Raw genomic sequence first — 21,156 nt, 5'->3', positions numbered from 1 at the left:
AGAAAACCTGTCAATGGTGATATGAACAATTGGAATACAAATGCCCCACTGATGGGAGTATAAACTGGAATAAATACTTTGTAGATAATTTGGTATTTAGTCTGGAAAATGCAGAAATCCTATGAGGCAGCAATTCCACTCGTAGGTATATACCCCAGAAAAACACGTGTACCCTAGGAGTTGTACACAAGAATGTTCATAATACTATAATGGCAAGCCATTGGAAAAGTATATTATTTTCATACTACGAAATGCCATACAGAAATGAAAAATAATTAGATAAATTGCAAGTGTCAATGTGGATGAAGCTTACAAATAGAGTTGAGCAGACAAAGAAGTTGAAGAATATATGCAGTGATATCAGTGATATGTTAAAGCTTGCAAAAAGATATGGATTATTTAAGGGAGTATATATACATAGTAGAAATAGAAAGAAATGCTCAAGAATAACTCAGGAGAGTAGGTAGCTCTTTAGGAAAGTCTTGCACCATGATAGGTGTATAAGTGGTTTCAACTGTATTATTGTGCTGTTTTTTCTTAAACTTGTGAGTGATTGGTGCTCATGTTAATTCACACCAGGAATAGGAACTATTTTTATTGAATGCCTACTATGTACAATGCATTGCTTTAGACACTGGGGGTAACTTAGAGAACAGTGGAGGTTGCATTCTAGCAAATGTGAAATACTGTATACCTTTGAGGATATATTAAATATCTATATATATAAAAGCCTAAGCAACTGTTCAACCGGTAGCTATGATGTGCACTGACCACAAGAGGGCAGATGCTCAGTGCACAGGCATGGAAACATGGGGACAGACTGATGAATCTCAGGGGGTAGGGCGGGAAGAGATTAACCAAAGATCTTATATGCTGCATACTAGAGGCCTGGTGCACAGATTCGTGCACCAGTGGGGTCCCTCTGCCTGGCCTGCGGGGATTGGTCTGAAACGCATTTGACATCTCCAAGGGGTCCCAGATTGTGAGAAGGCACAGGCCAGGCCAAGGCACCCCACCAGTGCACAAATCCATGCACTGGGCCTCTAGTTTCATTATATTTAATGACAAAAATTGGAATGAAACTTGAGTTTTACACTGCTAAGGTCAGTCTCTTTGGGCAACCAACCAACCAAAAGCAATAGGAGATGGAAAAGCTTTGTCCAAGGAAAATGAAAGATTCTTCCAATCGCTAACTACAAAACATAATTTAAAAGTTGAGTTATGCAGGAGTGAGTTGCAAGGTTTGTTTTAGATGGAAGATGCTCTGTAATGCTTCTTACCACCCCCATTTCATTGCCCTGCAGAGTAGGGGAGTAAGAACTTGGTGTTAAACGTCACGAAGAGGTGCAGTGAACACCCACTGCCGGTCATATCTTAAATATTTAACCCACTTTCTGATTGGAAAAGGTAGTTACTAAATGTTTAAAAATATGGCCTGGCCAGTGTTGCTCAGTGGTTGAGCATCCACCTATGAACCAGGAGGTCAGGGTTGAATTCCCAATCAGGGCACATGCCCGGGTTGTGGGCTCCATCCCCAGTGTGGGGCGTGCAGGAGGCAGCTGATCAAGAATTCTCATCATTGATATTTCTACCCCTCTCTCCCTCTCCCTTCCCCTCTGAAATCAATAAAAATACTTTAAAAAAAAATATGGTGCGCCCCATTTTGCTGGAGAAGCTCAAAGGACACCAAGAAGGTGGCAAGCAGAGAAGCCCTCCCCTTGGGCGGGGTCCGCGCCAGCCCGGACCCACGGAGAGGGCTGAGCAAGGCCGTGAGGTGAGCGTGCGCCCGGGAGCCGCCCAGGAGGCGACTTGGTGGGGAAGGTGCAATGGAGCGAGGGCAGGTGTCGCACCCACCGCCTTTGTGCAGGTCGCTTGGCTCCCCGGACCCGCCCGCAAAACTAGTCTCGCGCTGCCGGCGCGCCCAGATCTCCACCCTCGGAGTCACCTGTTGGGGCGCCACACCCGCTCCGCCTGGCGCATGCGCATTGCGTGTTGCCGGGGCGTGGAGTCACGTGTTCGGCGCGCGCGTCTCTGTGGGGGAACTTCCTGTCACGGCCGCCGCCGCCGCCCGGTGGCCACGGGAGTCCCGGGCGGTGCGGGGCGAGAGCAGGCCCCGGGTGGTGCCGGATCCGCCGCGAGGTATGCCGCGCGTCCGCCCCCCGGCGAGGGTGGCCTGGGGACGCGGGGAGACGGAGTCGGCTGGGGCAGGGCGGGGAGGCGTCCCGCCGCGAGGGATGGGGTCCCCCGGCGTCGCCGCTCCTGCGCTCTCGGCTGCCCTCCTCCTCCGGAGCTCGGGCCGGGCTCCGGCACCGACGCCCCTTCCCGGGCCCCGGACCTGCAGACTCGGCGCGTCTGACGGACCTCGCCTGTTTCCCTGAGCCGCGCGCTCCGCCCCGCTCGGCGCCGGCCCGCCCCCAGCCCCGCCGCCGAAATCTGACCCTGAAGTCACCCTGAGCCCCCCCCCCCCCCGCCCCGGGCGCCCGCAGCCTGTTCACCTCGGAGCCCTGGCGATTCCACCCCGGTCTCCGCCCTCCGGCCGCTTCTCGCCACCCCGCGCCCCGCAGCGCGCCCCGTCGGCCGGGACCGTTGCGGCCGGGACGGTTTGCAGCCTCCGCTCCCGCTGCCTCTTCCCGGCTGCAGCCCGCGGCGGCTCAGAATCAGAACCGCCGGCCCGGTCCCGCCGGCCCTGGCCTCGGGATGCTGCCTGGATTCCACCGGGTGTCGAGGCGTTCACATCGGCCCTGCGCACCTTTGCAGCCGCACTTGTCCACGTCCTGCCGCGCAGTTTAGGCTCCAGGAGCCCCGGGTCCTCAGGCTCCTGCGGAGGCCAAGCGGCCTCTCCCCCCAGAACGACCCTCAGGTCGCGCCCTCGGCGTGGGCCCCTTTCCCAGCGCCCAGCGCCCAGCGGACTCAGCGCCGAGCCTGCTCCCTCCGCCGGGGACCGGGCACCCCGCCCTGGAGCGCCCGGGGGTGTGTCCACCCGCGAGGCCGTCTCCCCACGTTCATGTTCCGAGAGGCTGGGGAACATGTCACACTCACTCCTGCTCCCCCGGGGCCGGCGCGGGGCCTCCTGACACACAGTAGGTGCTGTGGGCGGTCGTGAGGTCTCTGAACCAGGGCGCGGAGTCAGTCCTCTGGACTAGACAGAACCGCCCAAGAGGAATGTTTGTGATGATGAAAGGTCAGTATTTGTGCCGGGCAGTACCCGAGGAACTGGGTTTTTAATTCAGTTCATTTCGATGTAAGTAGCCACGTGTGGCCACGGTGTTTGACAGCCCGGCCTCATACCCGCCGCCCGGCCCGGCCCGGCCCGGCCCGGCCCGGCCCGCAGCCACTCCTGTCTTCCGGCTCCTCCCGCTCGGGGTTGCCGTCGGTGTCGCACGCCCCTCGGCCCGCTGGCGGGGGCCCTCCTCCCTCTGCCTCCTTGCGTTGGCTCCAGGGCTGCGCTTTGCGTGATCCTCCTTCATCCTCTGATGTAAACATTGCCTTTTCCTCCTGGCCAGCCTGACTCGGGTAGCGCCTCTGGGGAAGGGGCTTACCGGCTGCTCCCGCCTGAGGCTCGTCCGTTCCCCCCAGACAGGAGTCTAGGCCGCCAGGATGCCGGGGCCCAGGCCGCGGAAGGGCCCTCAGGCCCGTGGTCAGGGTGTGGCGGCGGCCAAGCAGGTATGTAAGTGCCTTCACCCCTGCGCCTGGGGGGTTCCTCCAGGGCGTGGGCCAACTGGGCCATCGGTGGTGTCACCATTAGCGCAGAGACTTGGAGCCGCTCCTGGAGTTGGCAGGGCCCTTAGGGACACGGCCTGGCCTCCGCCGCACACGTGTGCGGGATGAGGCCTGAACTCAACCAGGCCCCCTCCTGCCCTGGCCGCCTCCTTACGAGGCATCTGGAGGCTTCAGGAACCCCCAGTTCATGGGGTACTGATGGGCCCTCGGCACTCTGATGGGTTCATTTAGGGCCGTAACGCTGCTTACCAGCCACAGGCGCCAGGGCTTGAGGGCTAATCCGCTGGGAGAGCTTTGCAGCCTTAGGGGTCTGTTCCCTAATCTCTATTTATTCTGGGCTCAAGGCCTGGGACTTCTTAAAAGAGGCAGGTAAGGAAGGTGTAGGATAAAGGGCATAGACTCAAGTCATATGACCTTATTTTAAATTCTGGTTCTGCCACTTAACAAGGCTGTCTCAGTATCGTCACAAGGCTGACTGTGATAAGGGGCCTACCTTTGTTTAGAGCAGTCAGAGTCATACAGACAGAAAGGAGAATGCGGGTATTGGGCCGGGGGAGGGGAAATGGGAGTTATTGTTTAATGGGCCACAGTTTCAGTTTTGCAAGATGGAAAGAGTTCTGTGGATGGAGAGTGGTGACAGTAGCACAACAGTGTGACGTACTTAATGCCACTGAGCTGTACACTTTAAAATGGTTATGATAATAGTTTCCAGGTTATGTGTGTTTTATAATTTTTTAAAAAATAGAACCTACCCCTTAGGATTGTGAGAATTAACTAAGATAAGCACGTGAGTGCTAAGTAAATACAGTGCTGTCATGTTGTGATAATAATGGCATTGTGGTCTTACTGTCTTTATAGTCACCAGGGAGTATACTAAGGGGTAATATTGTAGGCCTCAGTTTCCCTTTCTGCACATTGGGCCTCACAGTGAGGAGCCACTGATCTCTAGGAGCCTGGCTGTGGGGCTGGGCTACATCCTTGACCCCATTGTATGGTTCCTAAGAAATCTTCTCTGCTCTCAGCTGGGGCTCTTTGTGGAGTTCAGCCCTGAGGACATGATGCTGGGGGTGGAGGAGACTGAAGATGATGAGGACTTGGAAGCTGAGCTGCTGGCCCTCACTGGGGAAGCAGGGACCACAGGCAGGAAGCCAGTCCCCAAAGGGAAGGGTAAGTTGTCGGTGCTGGGCTGGACTTGGTGCTGGGAACAGATGGGCTCAAGCAGGTGGTGGAGAGGGTCCTCACAGCTCCCAGGATGCAGCCACATCACCTGGTCGTCCTGCTACCCATGTCCCTTCTGCAGCACTCTCACCAAGAGCTCGTCTTGCCCTGCTCACACACCTGTGTTGGGGAGCTCACTCCTTCCCTGACTGCCCCCCTTCATGTGGACAGTCAGCAGTATGATTCTCTGGCTGACTCAGGTCTCGACCCTTAGCCCAGCCAGGGCCTGGTATAGAGTGGGGGCTCAGCACAGACTGAATTGGGCACTAACAAGTGCATAGAAGTTGTATCCGATGAATAAGCGGAATCTTCCTGCCTAGCCTGGAAGAGGACAGAGACCTGAAGTCTGGGAGGGTCAGAGGATCTAAATCTTCCTCTTCTCACCAGGAACCCTCAGGGAGGACCTCCCCCAACCCCTGTACCCCTGAGCTGAGGATAATGGAAGGACCATGGCCCTCCATTTTTTCTCACTCCAAACCTTTGGGGTTAGATGAGCCTGGGTTTGAATCATGGCTCTGCTACTTATAGGATTGCAATTAATAGGAAAATTAATATTGGTAGTTTTCAGTTTACTTCTATAAAAGGGATAATATGACCTATCTTACAGAATTACTGTGAAGGTCAAATGGATGTTAAAAGTCTTTACATACATGAAAGGTGTAGTTAGGAGAAAAGGATGAATGTGTCTGTGAAGAACGATAGCAAAAATGCGGAGAAGGGTCCAGGAAGGTTTCCCTGCGGAGGGTCTTTGAAGCTGGGTCATAATGGAAGAGCAGGAGTTTCCCAGGCGGGACTGGCTGTGGAAAGGCAGGGTTTCCTCCTGGGTGTAGAAATGTAGTCATTGAAGGCTCTCCTTCCCTCTTCATGGACCTTTGCTGAGGCCCTGACCCTCTGTTTCCCCAGCCCCCTTACCTATGGCCCACATCGAGAAGTTGGCAGCGGACTGTATGCAGGATGTGGAGGAGGAGGAGGAGGAGGAGGAGGAAGAAGGGCTGGAGGACGATACAGACTTGCTGGTACGTCTGCCAAGCTGATGTCCTGGGCCTGATCAAACTGCAGAGGAGGCTGGGGTTTGCCCCTGTGTGTGCTCTGATGTTGCACAACTGCCCTGCCCTTCTTGGGGCTGTTTCCTGACTATACAGTGTGAGACTAGTTTCCTCTTTTTTTTTTTTTAATATATTTTATTAATTTTTTACAGAGAGGAAGGGAGAGGGATAGAGAGTTAGAAACATCGACCAGCTGCCTCCCGCACGCCCCCGACTGGGGATGTGCCCGCACCAAGGTACATGCCCTTGACTGGAATCGAACCCGGGACCCTTCAGTCCGCAGGCCGACGCTCTATCCACTGAGCCAAACCAGTCAGGGCAGAGACTAGTTTCCTTTGATGTCTGGTCTGCACTCTGTACTTGGGGGTTCTCAGACTTGTGGTCTCACTGTTTTCAAGACTCTTCAGTCAGATTAAAGAAGTGTTTTGGTAAAGGGGGCTTGCAGGCACAGTGACTGATGCTGGGAAGTACTGCGGGGAAGAGGGCCCTTTATTTTCAGATCCTATCACAGTATGTATGGCCATGAGGCTCCCAAGCTCCTGTGACTTGTGTCTCCCCAGACTGAGCTGCAAGAGGTCCTGGGTGCAGATGGGGAAGCTGGGTCCCTGCATGGCAATGAGACAGCCATCATGGGTAGCTCTGAGGATGAGAAGGGACAGGAAATCGTTGAGCCTCCAGTGCAGACACCTCTCCCAACAGCCTCAGCCCCAGCAGCGCAGGTAGGTTCTTAAGGGACCTGACAGCCCTGCGTGCCCGTGTGTAACATGCATACAGCATAGCTTGCATAGGAAGACGGCAGTAACCCTCGGGCCCTCTCCAGCAGTGCCCCTGCTGAAGCAGTGACTGAGCATGAGGAACTCTGGTGCCTGGCTGGCCTCACAGGTCTCTGTTCTCCCAGACCATCCGCTGGAGCCCTTCACAGCTGGTCTGGGCCTCTGTGTTTGCCTCTGATGGGGCCTTTTGCCTCCTCCTTGAGGCTTTGAGGAGCTCCTCCTTGAACCCAAGAGCTCCGTTTTCTGGGGCAGCTGTGCTGCAGGGAGGGAGCAGCAAGGGCCTAGCTGGCCTTGGAGTGGCCAGGCCCTGAGCTGGAGTATCTACAGGCTGGAGGGCCTCAGGGGCTGCAGGCTCTGCTGGAAGATCGGATCCGCAATTACCGGGAGGCTGCGGCCAGCGCCAAGGAGGCAGGTGAAGCAGCCAAAACCAGGCGCTGTGAGCGTGGCCTAAAGGTAGGGTGTGCCCAGCCAGGGAGCAGGGCTGGGATGAGTGGGGCTGAGGGCAGCAGGAGGTTGGGCCAGTAGTGGGGGGAGGCCTCCCCACTGCCCTGATGGAGGTGAAGGGTCCGGCTGGGTTTCTGTTTCTCTCCCCCAGACCCTAGAGGCCCAGCTGGCTGCTGTGAGGAAAGGCAGGAAGATCAATGAGGAGGAGATCCCACCTCCAGTAGCCTTGGGCAAGAAATCCCCGGCCTCTCAGGAAACAACCAACAGGAGCCCTGATGCAGACCCTCCCGGCCCCCCCACCATGTTGCCAGGTATCAGGAGACACTCACATCCTGTTCTAGTTCCCAAGGTCAGGGCCATGGCCTGCTTCCCATCCCACCAGTCGATGGCCAGAGTCACACCTCCCCTGTGGGTGCCGGCAGCCCAAGGTGTGCACGTTCTTCTTTGACCTGATGGGCTTTTTGTTTCTCCATAGACAACCCTTCTCAGCCTGAGACAAGCTTGGGCAGCCCTGGCATAGCTGCCCCATCCGGTTCAGACCCAGACCCACGGGCCCTGTTGTTGGCCCGACAGAAAGAGTACAAAGTGGCTGCCCTGAGTGCCAAGCGGGCTGGAGACCTAGACCGCGCCCGAGAGTTCATGAGGATTGGGAAGGTATGACATCTGGCTCAGGGGCCCTCTGTCCAGCCTGTTTCACAGTTGGGGGAAGTGGCCTGCTCATGGTCACACAGCTAGACTGGGCTTGAGGGGACCTTTTTTCAGCCCAGGCTCTTGAGATTCCCGGGCTTATGACCACACCTGCTTTGCTTACTGCTGTGCAGAGATTTGGTGCCGTCCTGGAGGCCCTGGAGAAGGGGCAGCCTGTGGACCTGAGTGCCATGCCCCCAGCGCCTGAGGGTCAGTATGGGGGTGGTGGAGGGAACCTGCTCAGGCTGGGACTGTCTGGGCACCCCCACCTATACTTCTGCTCTGGGTCCCCCAGACCTGAAGCCCCTCCCACAGGCTTCCAAGGCACCCACAGTCATACCCCCAGCAGTGGAGCGAGTGCAGCCAGTGATGGCCTCTGACACCCCAGCAACCCCAGGTAGGATGGGATGGTGGGACTGTGGAGTGGGGACTGGGGAGAGGTAGGCAGGGCTGATGCTATCTCCTTCCTCCTCTCAAGTGGCCCCTGCTGAGCCACAGACGGTGCTGGACGCCCTGCAGCAGAGGCTGGACAAGTACCGTGAGGCAGGCATCCAGGCCCGGGCCAGTGGGGATGAGCGCAAGGCCCGGATGCACGAGCGCATTGCCAAGGTGGGCCTGCAGCCTGACACCCGCCTGTGTCGGCCCCTCTCTGGCTGGCTGCTCTCTGCCCTTGCAGCTAGAGTTTCCATCTCGCTGTCTCTTCCAAGCTGTTGCTGCCTCGGGCTCTTTTTCCTCCTGGGGCTGCTTTCAGTCTTCCTCTTCGTCTGTGGGAGCCTGCAGACTGCTGCAGATAGCTCCTCCCTTCCTTCCCTCGCAGCAATATCAAGATGCCATGCGAGCACACCGAGCAGGACGCAAAGTTGATTTTGCTGAGTTGCCTGTTCCTCCAGGTAAGTGGTGCTTGGTCTAGGGCAGGGGTGGGCAAACTTTTTGACTCGAGGGCCACAATGGGTTCTTAAACTGGACCGGAGGGCCGGAACAAAAGCATGGATGGAGTGTTTGTGTGAACTGATACATGTTAACACTGCTGCTGGTGAAGGAGCGGAGGGGAGAGCAAGAGAACCCTCCGCTCTTTCGGCTCCGCGGGCCGGATAGAACAGCCGAACCGCGGGCCGTAGTTTTGCCCACAGCTGGCCTAGGGTCACTGTGAAATCTCTGAGGAGGGGAAATGATTCTCCCGTAGGTGCCTCCACCTGTGGGAGCCACCCATCCCAGCCATGCCGCGGAAGACCCAGCTGAGCCCACAGAGGCCACCCCAGCCCTCACGCAGCTCTCTCCCCCCTATAGGATTCCCCCCCATCCCTGGTCTGGAGCCCATCACAGGCACTGAGGCGGATGCAGTAGCAGCTGCTTTAGCAGCTGCCCAGAAACTGGCCTCCTCCGAGGAAACAGCCCCCGCAGAGGAAGATGGGGATGAGGATGAGGTTTGGCTCAGGGCCCAAGACTCCAGGGATGGGGCGGGGGTAGCAGATGAGGGGTAAACGCAGACCCTGTTGTCCATTTTACAGAGAAAAAACTTGGCCAAGGGCACCCAGATAGGCATTGTCAGAGCTAGATTCAAAACGATGTCTTTCTGACTCCAGAGCCCATGTTCTATCCCTAACACCCTACTGTCTGCTGTCGGGAAGGTTAGCTCAGAGCTTCGGAGGTTCTGTAGGGCCCACAAGGGGAGGCCATTCATCTCAGTTCACACAGCAAGTTAGTGCAGTATTAACAAGAGAGTCCAAGCTGCTGCGGCCGGGTGGGGAGCAGATTCCCTGTGACCTCCTCCTGGGCACCTGCAGGATGAGCCTCCAACCCAGGCCCCAGTATCTAAGAAGCCTCTGGTATCTTCCTCCCGGCCCCTGCCTGAGCCCAAGGCCTCGAGTTCTAAGGAGTCACTGAGTCCCACTGGTGAGCTGGGGAAAAGAGGGGTGGGGGACTGAAGGCTCTAGTGAAGGGCAGGCATGGCTCTAACCAGCATCGCTCTCCCTTCAGTGCGGGAGCAGTTGGCACTGCTAGAGGCCCGCAAACTGCAATACCAGCGGGCAGCCCTGCAGGCCAAGCGTGGCCAGGACCTGGAACAGGCCAAAGCTCACCTGCGGCTGGCCAAATGCCTCGAGGCTCAGATCATCCAGGTCCGAGCCGGCAGACCTGTGGACCTCGCCAAGGTGAGTCCCTCCTGGTTAAGCAGGACTTCTCAGGCAGAAGAGGCAGGTGGCAGGCTTGACAGTAGGGCTGTGAACCAGGCAGCTGCCTGGACGCCACTGTCCATTGCCATCAGCCATACCTTCCCTGAGGTCCTCCAGCCAACCTGAGAGGTGGGCCTGGGATAGGATGTGGTGACCCCTGGAAAAGCCTTTTGCTTACGCGTCTCGGCCCCATGGCCCCAAGAGAGGCCAGGAAAGGCCAGGTGGGCTGCCAGTGGTCAGAGATGACAAGCCAGTGGGAGGCAGAGCATCTCGGCAGCCTGGGACAGACGGGAGGCAATGAGTTCCCAACACTGGTGGTTAGAAGCTGGGGAACCATTCAGTTTGGGTTCCTGTGTCTGTTGGGCCAGTAGGGGGGTAATCTGACTCTTGGCGCCCGAGGGGCGTGTGACCTTGGCAGGTGCCTTCACCCTTGACGGATGAGGAGGGTGACTTTATCCTCATTCACCATGAGGACCTGCGCCTCTCCCAGAAGGCCGAGGAAGTGTACGCTCAGCTACAAAAAATGCTTCTGGAGCAGCATGAGGTCAGTTGACTGCTGTCCCTCTTTCCTTCAGTGCCCACAGCCTCCCTTTGGGGAAAGGCATGAGGCTCAGACCAGAGAGGCTTGGTTTCAAATTGTGCCTATTCCACTTACTGGCTGTTGACCTGGCACAAGACACTTCCCCTCTCTGCACCACATTTTCATCTGTAAAATGGGATGGTTAATATCCCAGGTGGTTATGAAGTTCAGACAACAGGCTGGAGGGGAAAGTACTTTGAAGATCGGAGGAAGTGTTAGGAGACACATATACATATATGTATATAGGAAAATGGACATAACGTATATTTGCACATATCGATCTGAACTGCTGCCAGCAAGTCTACTTTCTGAAATGATGTTTCTCTTAGGTTTTGCACAAATATTGTGATTTATGAAAAAAAAACACCCAAAAAACTATAAGATAATATTCTGTAGTAAATAATTTGGGTAATAAAATAGGAGTGTGCTATTTGAATTTTGGGGTGTGGCTATCATCAGGAAAGAAAACAGCAAAAACTTAGGGACTTGGAAAGTGATCTTGGGGAGGGTATGTGTTGGGGGAGGAGAGGGGTGAGACTATAGGAGAAGGTTGGAGCTTTCAGAAGTCAGGCCTCTAAAACCAACCTAGACCCACTCTGAGCCTCTGTTTTCAGAAGTGTCTGCTGTTCTCCAAGCAGTTCATGCACCAGGGCAATGTGGCCGAGACTACCCGGTAAATGCAGGGCTGGGCACGTGGGGCAGGGAGCAGAAAAGGGGCCTGTTGAGCTAACGTGTGCACCCGGACCTGTCAGGTTTGAGAAGCTTGCTCAGGACCGCAAGAAGCAGCTTGAGATCCTGCAGCTGGCCCAGGCTCGCGGCCTCGACCCTCCTAGCCACCACTTTGAGTTGAAGACATTCCAGACTGTGAGGTACCAAAGCCTGAGACAATGGCTCCATGTAGGGATGGGCCAAGAGGCTGGGAGACAAGGCTGGGGACTTAGGCCCCTTTAGTAAGAATTCCCGGGCTTGGTCCTGCCATAGGCACTGGGCCTAGGGATGTGGGAGGTTGGGCGTGGTGCCTGCCTCTGAGGAGCTCAGAGCTGTGGGTGGTTGAGGAAGGAGCTCTAGACCGAGGTCTTCGTACCAGCTCTGCTGCTCCTAGCCCAGACGAGCTGTGCCTCTATTCCTGCACCCTCTGTTCCTGAGCACTACCTGGCAGGCAGGCAGTCCCTGGAAGGGGGACCCTTTCCCACTGCATGACTTCACTTTGGGCTCTCTCTCCTGGCTTCCTGGCTATAGGATCTTCTCAGAACTCAACAGCACAGAAATGCATCTGATCATTGTCCGGGGAATGAACCTCCCAGCTCCTCCAGGTAGCCCTAGGGCCACCCTGACTCCAGGAGGCTCTTGCTTAGACACTGTACCCCAGCCAATGGGAGGCACTGGCTCCCCTCCATCTCAGGTGCTGACCCCCATTTCTCCTTTATAGGGGTGACCCCTGATGACTTGGATGCTTTTGTGCGGTTTGAGTTCCACTACCCTAACTCGGTGAGGTTCAGGTAGAGATAGGATCCTCTGAACCCCATCTTCTGTTCGGGGACCTGGTGCTCAATTTCTCCCAGTCCCTGGAAGGTCTGGTTATAGGGAGGGGTTTGAAGATATATAGGCGACTTGGCCCAATAGACCTGTTTTTTCAAGCTGCCCACACTTCTCCCTTCTTACTGCTTTAGGACCAGGCTCAAAAAAGCAAAACAGCTGTGGTGAAGAACACAAACTCTCCAGGTGAGAGCTGCTTTCTCCTCCCTCATTCTCTGATATGTGTATGTGCAACATTTGTGTTTCCAGATCTGTTATCTTACTTGGTACTCAACTTGGGAGACAAAGGCAGGGATTACCACTCCTCTTACGTAGTTGGGGAAACTGAGGCTTGGAGAAAAAGGGACTTGCCTATGGCCTCCAAGCACAAAAGTAGTGGGAATGCAATGGTGACTCCAAATTCCATGTCCCTCCCATTTGAGCAAAATCTGTGTCTAAGAGCACAAGAACTGTCCAAGTGGATTTGCAAGGCCAGGACCTAGGCTCTACCACCCTCTGGTGGTAGTCTCACTGAATTACAGGCAGAGTGATCCAGAGGGGCGATCAGCCCCCAGGCCTGTTACCACCACCTCAGGCAATCCCTGGTAACCAAGTTCCTCTTACTCTCTTGCAGAATTTGATCAGCTCTTCAAATTAAACATCAACCGAAACCACCGGGGCTTCAGAAGGGTGATCCAAAGCAAAGGAATCAAGTTTGAAATCCTCCACAAAGGGTGAGCCCCCTGTCAGTCATAATGCGAGGGAGGGCTGGGAGGAAGGAAAGGCTTCCATTGCTGCCATCCCTGCTACTACTCAGTCTTCTTGTGCTGGTCTCAGCCAGCTTGTTCCTGCTTTCCCTGCCCAGTCCAACCCTCTGCTGACCCTTGGCTCCCCAGATCCTTCTTCAGAAGTGACAAGCTGGTCGGCACAGCCCACCTGAAACTGGAGCGGCTGGAGAATGAGTGTGAGATCAGAGAGATTTTGGAGGTAGGACCCAGAGATTGCAGAGGTAGGGTGGCAAGTAAAGCCCAACGTTCACTGAGCATCAGTCCATTAAAAACATCCAGAAGTGTGCTGTGAAATAGGTGTTATTCCCATTTTACAGACTGAGATTCCGAGGGTCTGACAAAACTTTATAGCATCACCCTTTTAGAAAGCAGCTATGTTCTTTCCATGACACTCTGGGCCACTCAAGTTCCCAGGGATGGTGGATGGCAGGGCCCGGTCATTGCTGTCACCTTGGCACATACAAACTCCTGGATACGGAAGGACAGAGTTATGGTTGGGCAGTAGTCTGGCAGCTTGACAGAATGAAACAAGCTCTGGACATAAAGTTGATAAGGTATTTTACCATCTGGGACCTGCCACAATGAAGCCAGATTGTTAAGGAATTGGCCCCAGACAGCTCCTTAAGTTTCCATGAACTCATCAGATTTCACAGGCAGTGACTCGAAGAGCTTGCCTTTGACATGAGGAAACTGAGCTCCAGAGAGAAGGGTGTCCTCAGCAGCGTGTGGCCGAGACCCTTGCTGGTGCCTTCGTCAGTGGGGCTTTCCCACTACGGCGCACCTACCTCCCTCCACCACCTTTCCTGGGGTTTTATTAAGGGCTCTGTATTGGCCACATTGGTGGTTAGGCTTCTCGAGGCTGCAGCACTCACTGCTTTGCACACCAGCTTCCCCCTTCCTGCCCAGGAGGGAGGCAGCATGGGGGGTAGAAAGGAACCCCTGGCCTGGGTTCTAGTCCTGGCCTTGCCACACTGGCTGTGTAATAGAACATCCACTCTCTGGGCCATCTGTGAAGGAAGGGTCTGGGCTGTGGTTATTCAGGCTGCACCTTTAAGCCAGAGAATTTCTCCCAGGAGTTTCCATGGGGAAACTGAGTGAGAACTCTTACTTGGATTGACATATTACTTCTGGTGAGACTTACCTGTGAGGTGGGCAGCTCTCTGGACCCACCACCAGGGTTGCCATGAAGTAGAGACTCCTATGTTGATACCACAGAATGTTTTAGCTCCTCATTCTTTACCTGTGAGCATAGGGAGCTGCCTGCTCCCAGCCCGTCCCCATCAGTTACCATCTCCCTCTCTGTGATCCTCAGGTCCTGGATGGAAGGAAGCCCACTGGGGGCAAGCTGGAGGTGAAGGTGAGGCTGCGGGAGCCTCTGAGTGGCCAGGACATACAGATGGTCACTGAGAACTGGCTGGTCTTGGAGCCTAGGGGCCTGTGAGGTGGGCAGCTCTCTGGACGCTCAGAACCTCCACTCCTGCTCTCTGTCCAGGCCCACAGGGCACTTCCAGGACGCAGCTCCTATGGGGGAGAAAGCCTCAGAAGTTCTCATCTGTGAGGATGATCAAAAGGCAAAACTGCTGGGTAGGGCTTGGCCTGAGTTTCTTAGGATCCTCAGTAGATCCTGGGAGGGAAGTTAAACCCAGGTCTGTTTTCAGGAAAACCTTTCTAAACTCTATGTGTGTATTCATTGCAGTTTAGACTTACTTCCTATGCTTTGTGCCTGTGCTTCAGTCAACGCTGGGAGAGGAGTCAGGCCAGGCTGTGTGCAGAAGCATACTTTTCCCAGCTTTGCTGGCTATAGAAGCCTTTGTGCATAAGGGAGCTACATGCTGCTACACAAACACCAAAGACCTGTACGTACGTGCATTACTGACCACGGCCTGGTCTCTCCTGTTGCTGGCTCCTTCCTAGGCCTCCACACCAAAGCAGGCTGGATTCCAGGAGGCTGCTTCCCCTTCCCTCTGGGCAAAAGCAAGGAAAGCCTCATTGCTCTGTGCCATGGGGTCTTGCAGCCCCCTGAACCCCTGTGTAGCAACTGTGTGCAGCTTACCCCAGCCTCTAGTTGCAACATTTCTGAATGTGCCTTTAAAAGCTCTATCTGTAAAGAATGGGAGAACCTGAAATTGGAAACGCCCCTGCTTGGGGTAGGGCAGGTTCCGTGACTCGGTGTCAGTGGTGGCCTGGGCCACAGCTCGGTTTACGCCCGTCTGCCTGTGCCTTGTTTCCTGACAGCTGCTGCACTATTCCCCACGCTCTCGGTGGAGGAAGAAAGTGATGTTTTGGACTATATGGTGGGAAGTAGGCAAGGCTGTATCTTGGGTTCGGTCTGTGCACCTAACACAAAAAGACTGTTAATTGGGGGGGGGGGGGGGGGGTGGAAATGACACAAAAATGTAACTTTTTAAGAAACTATGTCTAATTCACTTATAGGGTTTTATGCCCTACACGCAGAGTAACCATCAAAATCCTAAACAAAAGTCCTATCACTTTTTAAAAGCCCGAGTAGCAGTAACATTTAATTGACAGAAACTGCTGCTGTGGCTTTCTCCTTTGAGAGAGGGCAGAGGAAGCCTTGCCTCTTTGGCTGATCACCGAGGGAAATCCCTTAATTCTCCCCAAGAAATTCTCCTTTGGCTTTGTTTTTCTGAATGGATGGAGACGGAGGGATTTGTAGTTGCAATAGGTTTAATATTCAAAACTGCAGTATTCTACATTTCTTAGAAATAAACTTTAATATCCCATTCCCTCTCCCCACACCCATATTTTAGCATTAGCTTAAGTTGTACAAAGCATTCCTTGAGGTCATCTTTTAAAGGCTCTAAGTGAAGCAGATACATTCAGCTTACTGGTCACCACAGCACTGCGTAAGCACAGCTCAGGGATTGAGTTTTTGTTTGTGTGTGTCTTTTTCTGACGTAGGGCTGGACCGTGCTTTCCTGCCCTTAGTAGCAAATCTTTTAGAGGGTAACAGCAGGAAGGACAGACAAACGACTTTTTTCCAAGAGCTTTCTGACCAGACTTAACTTGGCCATCAGAGTAAACTACCAAAATTTCTACAGATGTGAGATTTAACATTTGTAGTTACATCTGTGTGTCAAAGCAGCAGCGATCTAGAATGAAAAGAAGGGTTGTTAGCCTTCCTAAGATGGCCTAGAGCAAAGAAGGGTTTGCACCACAACCAGTGCTTACTAACAGGGCAAGGACAGCTGTGGTTACCCTCAGAGGCTCCAACCACCTTCGGATTCCTGACCTCAGGCCTCCACCGGAAACGCCCCGTTGCAATTTGTAGGAAGTGTTCTGTGCCTCACAGGTTTCCCTTTGCAGCTTGGTCAGTTCTCGTCTCCTTCCCTGCTCTTTGCTTTTGAAAAACAAAACCTCCAGGCTGGGGGAGGCAAGACAAAGCACCCACTGGACTTGGAGACTGAGGCTCCTTCTGAAAGGGCCTTTGTTGCAGCCAAGGCATGCGGGGTCACTGGGAGTGGGAGGAGCCTGCCCAGCCTCGTCTTATCCTGAGACTTGTCCAAATGCAGCAACCGAACAGATTAGTGATTCGGGGGCAGAGAAGCTGCCATGACCCAAATTATTTTTAAATTGTAAATTCCCTCTTTAATCTAGTGCAAGGCATACTTTCTTCTGAATTAGTGAACTGAACAAAATACAGAAGAAATTTTTCTTAGGAAGTCTTGCTCACAAAGGCAAACTATTTTGTGACTAACATTATTTTCCTTTCTTATGCCACCATTGTTGAGAGCTTGTTTTCTGAATTTTGTGGGTAGTTCTCAAAGATCTTGCCCCTTAAGTAGGCAGCTCCATTTAAGATGAAACCGTGGGACTGAGGCTGGTGGAGCCAGGGTTTGTGCCTGGTCCAGCTCCGAGAATCTTCCCACGGACCCTCCCACGGCCTCAGCTTCCCAAACTCCAGCGTGGGCATCATTCCTGCTCCACTCCTTAGCCTTTCAGGCTACGTGTACGATTCCTAAAATTCCCATTACTGTTTAAATTATTTTAACATTACTATTAAAATAGAACTTAATATAAAAAGTGTCCAGCAGATTGCTTGATTATTGCATGAAATGCATAAATTGCTCCCCTGATGACTAATTATGACAGAAGTAAATTTAGTTGGAAATGCTGGGCCCACCAGCATTCAGGAACCACTGGATGAGGGAAGATATTAGATGGGAACTTACACAAGGTAACGTCCTATCTTTCTAGAGCCCAGTAGGTGCTCAGAAAGTTTGATAAAAATAAATGGAGAAATACCTTGTCTAGCATTTGGTAAGAATGCAATAATTTTTAAAATTTAATGTTATCATAATGGCAATCCTATCCCTCTTCAGTTTATAAGGATCTCTATATGCCAATCTTTAAGTTTTATGTTCTAGAAAAATTTGACATATTTAGAAATGTGGTCTTTCAGCCCTCTACTTTATATACCTCTTACAATATACAGTGTATAATACAGAGATAAAACAATTGGGGGGGGAGGGGGTAAACTAGCCTTGGCTCTATTATGCCCCATTCCACAAGATATTTTATGCAAATTGAGAATGGACCTGACTCTGCAGGATCAGAGTCTGTCCTCAGTGGAAGAATTTAAAAGCTTGCACTGATCCAGAAGAAATACAATTGCAAGGTATATTTAACTGAACAGGAGGAAAGATAAATTTCTGTGGGGGAAAAATGGGACCAGAATTTGTAGAAGCTCTAAACTTCCAAGGTATATTTAGACCAAGTTGGATGTTACACCTCAAATCCCTGCCCTATGAAATATTCCTACCAGGTTTTAGAGGGATGTGTGGTCCCAAGGCTCAGTGCATGCTGGTATTCTTTGGGCGGCATCTATGCTTTTCCCTTAGAAGCTCTGGGTGCCTCTGAGTCTGGGAAAAGGTTACAGTCACCGTACTCTGCAGCCACCACCAGCAAAGCTTTATGGAGAGAGAGTACAGAATGTGGATCCACCACCACCGCCATGGAGAAGGGATAAACAGGTGGACATACTTCCAAGTGAAGGCCAGGTTGTGGGCTGCCTAAACATAGCTCCACAGCCTTTAATTGCCAAGTGCTAACCAATGGGAAGCAGCCTCTCACTTCCCAGAGGCCTGCATTAGCTTCCAGAGGATTCTTGGAGCTGTGCTTGTAGCAGAGGGACCGTCTGCTGCTTGGCCTGGGCTTTTAGAAGATGACAGTGATAAGAATGAGTTACCTTAGAGCCGTGTTTTTCAAACTTTAGGTCGTGAAATCCATTAGGTCTGTGACCAAAATAAATTTTAATGAAAAAGAAAGTACTTTGACTATATCACATATATCATGGATAAAACAAACCTTGGTTTCCAATACCACGAAAAGAAACCATGGCTGATTCAAAGGCTGGGGCAATGTAAGCACTAGATGAGTGTGGAGAATCTTGTTAGGCCAGAAAGTAAAGTGTTAAAAAAAAAAATGATAGAAGCATTTCACAAGGATGGGGGAGCTACCCTGAAGGCATGCTCTATGGCCAAAGCTGAGCTATTTGAGTACCCAAATAATGGGTTAGAACCATTCAAAATGGAATCCACAAGTCCACAATGAAAATTAAATGAATAGTAAATAGGAGGAAGAGCTTTTGCTTATAATGACCAAGTGCAACTGGTAAAGGTGGAGGGAGTGCTGGAATTGAAAAATCTGTAGCCATCATGTAAAAGATTAGTTCAGATAAGAAACATCCGTGGATGCTAAATCTTAGGGAAATTTTGATGAGCAAGATATTTGCATGATCTGAAAGTGTCTGTACACATTGGTTATTCATTCCAAGGGGGGAAATACTAGAGAAATTGGACAACACTGAACAGGTGATCAAAATTTACCCTCATCAATGGTGTGCAGGCGGCTATATAACAAGCACACATCACTTAGGATTCTGGCCAGAATGCATAAATTGATTCTAATTGTGGAAAGCTACCAATCAAATTTTTAAAATGAGGTGAGGGAATATACTCACCAAAAGTATGGAGGACATAAAAGATACAGGTGGGTCAGTAAAGCTATTTGCCTTGTCTGATCCTAGGCTAGAAGCTTTACAGGAGGGGAAAGCCGTGCGGGACACTACTGGACGGATGCTCGAGTCAAGTAGCTGGTGTATCAATGTTAGATTGACTAAAGTTGTGAACTGTCCTGCTGCCATGGAAGAGAATGTCTTTAATTTTAGGAAATAAGCATTAAAGTATTTAGGGGTAAAGAGCTATTAGCTATGCAACTTACTCTCAAATGTCTCCATTTTTTGTGGAGAAACACTGATAATGCAAATGAGCAAAGTGTTAACGTGAACAATAGGTGAATCTAGGTAAAGCATACATAGGGTTTTTTTGTACTTGCAACTTTCTTGGAAGTTTAAATTATTTCTCAATAAAATGTTTTTAAAAATACAGCTAGTGTACATTATAACTAAAAATGCCTTGAGTATATTGTCAGCTTTCACAGAAAGGCCCAATTCAGTACCTGCCAATCAGTGGGGCAGATCTCGAGCAATCCTCAACTGGGCTCTGCTATCCAATCACCTCATTCACACTGAGGTGCCCTTGCTTGGCTAGCAGAGTAATAATCCGTTGGGTAAGCTGGTAAAAACAAACAAAAACGTAAGTGTGACTTCTACTTGTTACTGTGATGTAAATGGAACAAGATCAGTGTGTGATCCTTTTTGTATCAATTCTGTACAAAAAGTACAAGACTGATGCTTCATATTTTATTTCCTCTCTGCCCTCCCACCCCACCCTTGGTGATGGTTGTACCCATTTGAGCATTTTTGAGCACAAGGCCATAAATAAGTCTTAAAACAGGAGCAGAATTCTTGTTTAAACAGGAACAGAAGGGGATTTAGCTTCAAGGATAATATAACGGTGGTGCAGTAATGGAAGCTGCCCAGATCTGGTGGACAATGCATAGAAGACTTAGAATTAATGGAACATCTGTCCCCCCAGCCACCGTAATCCCCCAAACCCCACTCCCACCCCACCCCCAATTAATAGTGTTAACAAAAGCTTAATCTTCCAGTTCTAAAGTGCAAATGACTTGGTATGACTGCTGTTGCAACAGGTCTGAACAGGAAAAAAACACGAAGTCCTCTGTCTATGCGATGTTTTCCAGAATATAAAAGATGAGTTCCATGACGATGGGGCCCTCACTGAGCTGGCAGGCCCCTCCATGGATCACTGGCACCAACGCGCTGTCCAGGTCATTCATGTACTGCGAGGGAAGGGGCTGGCCATTGCTCCCTGCTTGATAGCCAACCTATAGCACAGAGAGAAGGATGACAGGTTACTGGATAGAGCAGCTCCCTCCAGAGAGCTGAGGGCCAAGGAGGCTGAGCAGGAAGGAGATGGGCTTCCTGGCCATGGGCTGGACACACAGCAGTTAACACAAACTTCTCTTCCCTAAGCTGTCATTTTTCATCCTGTCATTTACTCATCCTGACCCTAACACGTGGTAGCTGTGAAACCTTGGTCTCTTAAGACACTTAACCTGTTAGGGTCTTAGTTCCCCCAGAAGGGACTGAGGTGTTACGGAGAGGCACAGAATGTCAGAAATAAAACCCAAGCCTATAGTTGTGAAAATTAAAATGAGAACTATACTGAGTATAACTCCCTAGCACAGCAGGAACTGAACACTTGTTCTGTCAACCACTGGGCCCCACACCATATTTTGAGCATCTACTAACACACAGATTCAAAGATGAATGGAACAGGGCCCTGGCCATCAAGAGGCCCACTCATCAGTGAAAAATTATTTTTTAATTGTTTTATGTGAAGTAACTCCAGCTGGTACCATTCGACAAAGAACCATGATACCTCATTTAAATTACTCTGCTATGCTTAGTATAGCATGGGGAAAGACCTTAAGTAGAAAACACACACTTCTTGATTGATGACTAGTTAGGAAATGGAGCCAGATCCATAAGCGTCCACATTTTCCCTAATGATAACAGCATCAAACAGGAACACTGGGACATGTCTCAGGGATCCAAAATCCAAAAGAAATGTACAGGCATACCTCATTCTGTTGTGCTTTGCTTTACTGTGCTTTGTAGATACTGAGTTTTTTAAAAATTGAAGGACTGTGGCAACACTGCATCGAGCAAGTCTATCAAGCACCATTTGCTCACCTTCTGTCTCTCCCATTTTGGTAATCCTAGAAATATTTCAAACTTTATTACATTTGTTATGGTGATCTTCGATG

The 21,156-nt window shown here is 51.7% G+C and overlaps 2 protein-coding genes and 1 long non-coding RNA gene across 15 annotated transcripts in view; 1 reads left to right on the top strand and 2 right to left on the bottom strand.

Annotated features, from left to right (window-relative positions):
* Positions 1–1,989: 1,989 nt before the first annotated feature.
* CC2D1B (coiled-coil and C2 domain containing 1B) lies at positions 1,990–19,349 on the top strand. Of its 6 annotated transcripts, none has more exons than XM_036347430.1 (24): positions 1,990–2,139; positions 3,504–3,663; positions 4,743–4,887; positions 5,842–5,954; positions 6,545–6,703; positions 7,085–7,210; positions 7,353–7,512; positions 7,677–7,855; positions 8,023–8,098; positions 8,184–8,285; positions 8,367–8,497; positions 8,706–8,778; positions 9,176–9,312; positions 9,673–9,781; positions 9,866–10,038; positions 10,478–10,603; positions 11,254–11,312; positions 11,392–11,508; positions 11,879–11,952; positions 12,069–12,127; positions 12,310–12,361; positions 12,789–12,888; positions 13,051–13,141; positions 14,255–19,349. In XM_036347430.1, the coding sequence occupies exons 2-24, from the start codon at positions 3,598–3,600 to the stop codon at positions 14,381–14,383; spliced, it is 2,556 nt and encodes an 851-aa protein (XP_036203323.1). In that variant the 5' UTR covers positions 1,990–2,139; positions 3,504–3,597; the 3' UTR covers positions 14,384–19,349. The 6 variants fall into 6 exon arrangements, 5 of the variants coding, with proteins under 5 accessions (XP_036203323.1, XP_036203322.1, XP_036203327.1 ...); XM_036347429.1 differs by having other exon boundaries at positions 1,991–2,139; positions 3,577–3,663; XM_036347432.1 differs by lacking the exon at positions 1,990–2,139 and adding an exon at positions 3,042–3,181.
* Positions 12,977–14,274, bottom strand: LOC118675181. Its single transcript, XR_004973830.1, has 3 exons — positions 14,231–14,274; positions 14,084–14,140; positions 12,977–13,410 (listed from the first exon to the last, which is right to left on the bottom strand). It is a non-coding gene; the product is annotated as an uncharacterized LOC118675181 (long non-coding RNA).
* The window catches only part of ZFYVE9 (zinc finger FYVE-type containing 9), a 134,223-nt gene continuing 131,258 nt past the window's right edge, over positions 18,192–21,156 (bottom strand). For all 8 annotated transcript variants that reach the window (XM_036347418.1, XM_036347422.1, XM_036347424.1 and 5 more), the window contains one exon: positions 18,192–20,211. In XM_036347418.1, coding sequence (XP_036203311.1) covers positions 20,050–20,211 — 162 coding nt within the window. In that variant the 3' untranslated portion in view covers positions 18,192–20,049. The remainder of the gene's footprint in view (positions 20,212–21,156) is intronic.

Source organism: Myotis myotis, unplaced genomic scaffold (genome assembly GCF_014108235.1).
Source record: "Myotis myotis isolate mMyoMyo1 unplaced genomic scaffold, mMyoMyo1.p scaffold_m19_p_2, whole genome shotgun sequence".
Lineage (NCBI taxonomy): Eukaryota > Metazoa > Chordata > Mammalia > Chiroptera > Vespertilionidae > Myotis > Myotis myotis.
Note: the sequence above shows the minus strand (reverse complement) of the source record. Positions and strands in the feature narration are given on the sequence as shown.

Coding starts and splice junctions, on each gene's coding strand:
- CC2D1B (XM_036347430.1), top strand. CDS start 3,598: ATGCCGGGGCCCAGGCCGCGGAAGGGCCCTCAGGCCCGTGGTCAGGGT. Junction 7,856..8,022: donor AGTTCATGAGGATTGGGAAG/GTATGACATCTG, acceptor ACTGCTGTGCAG/AGATTTGGTGCCGTCCTGGA. Junction 13,142..14,254: donor AGATCAGAGAGATTTTGGAG/GTAGGACCCAGA, acceptor TGTGATCCTCAG/GTCCTGGATGGAAGGAAGCC.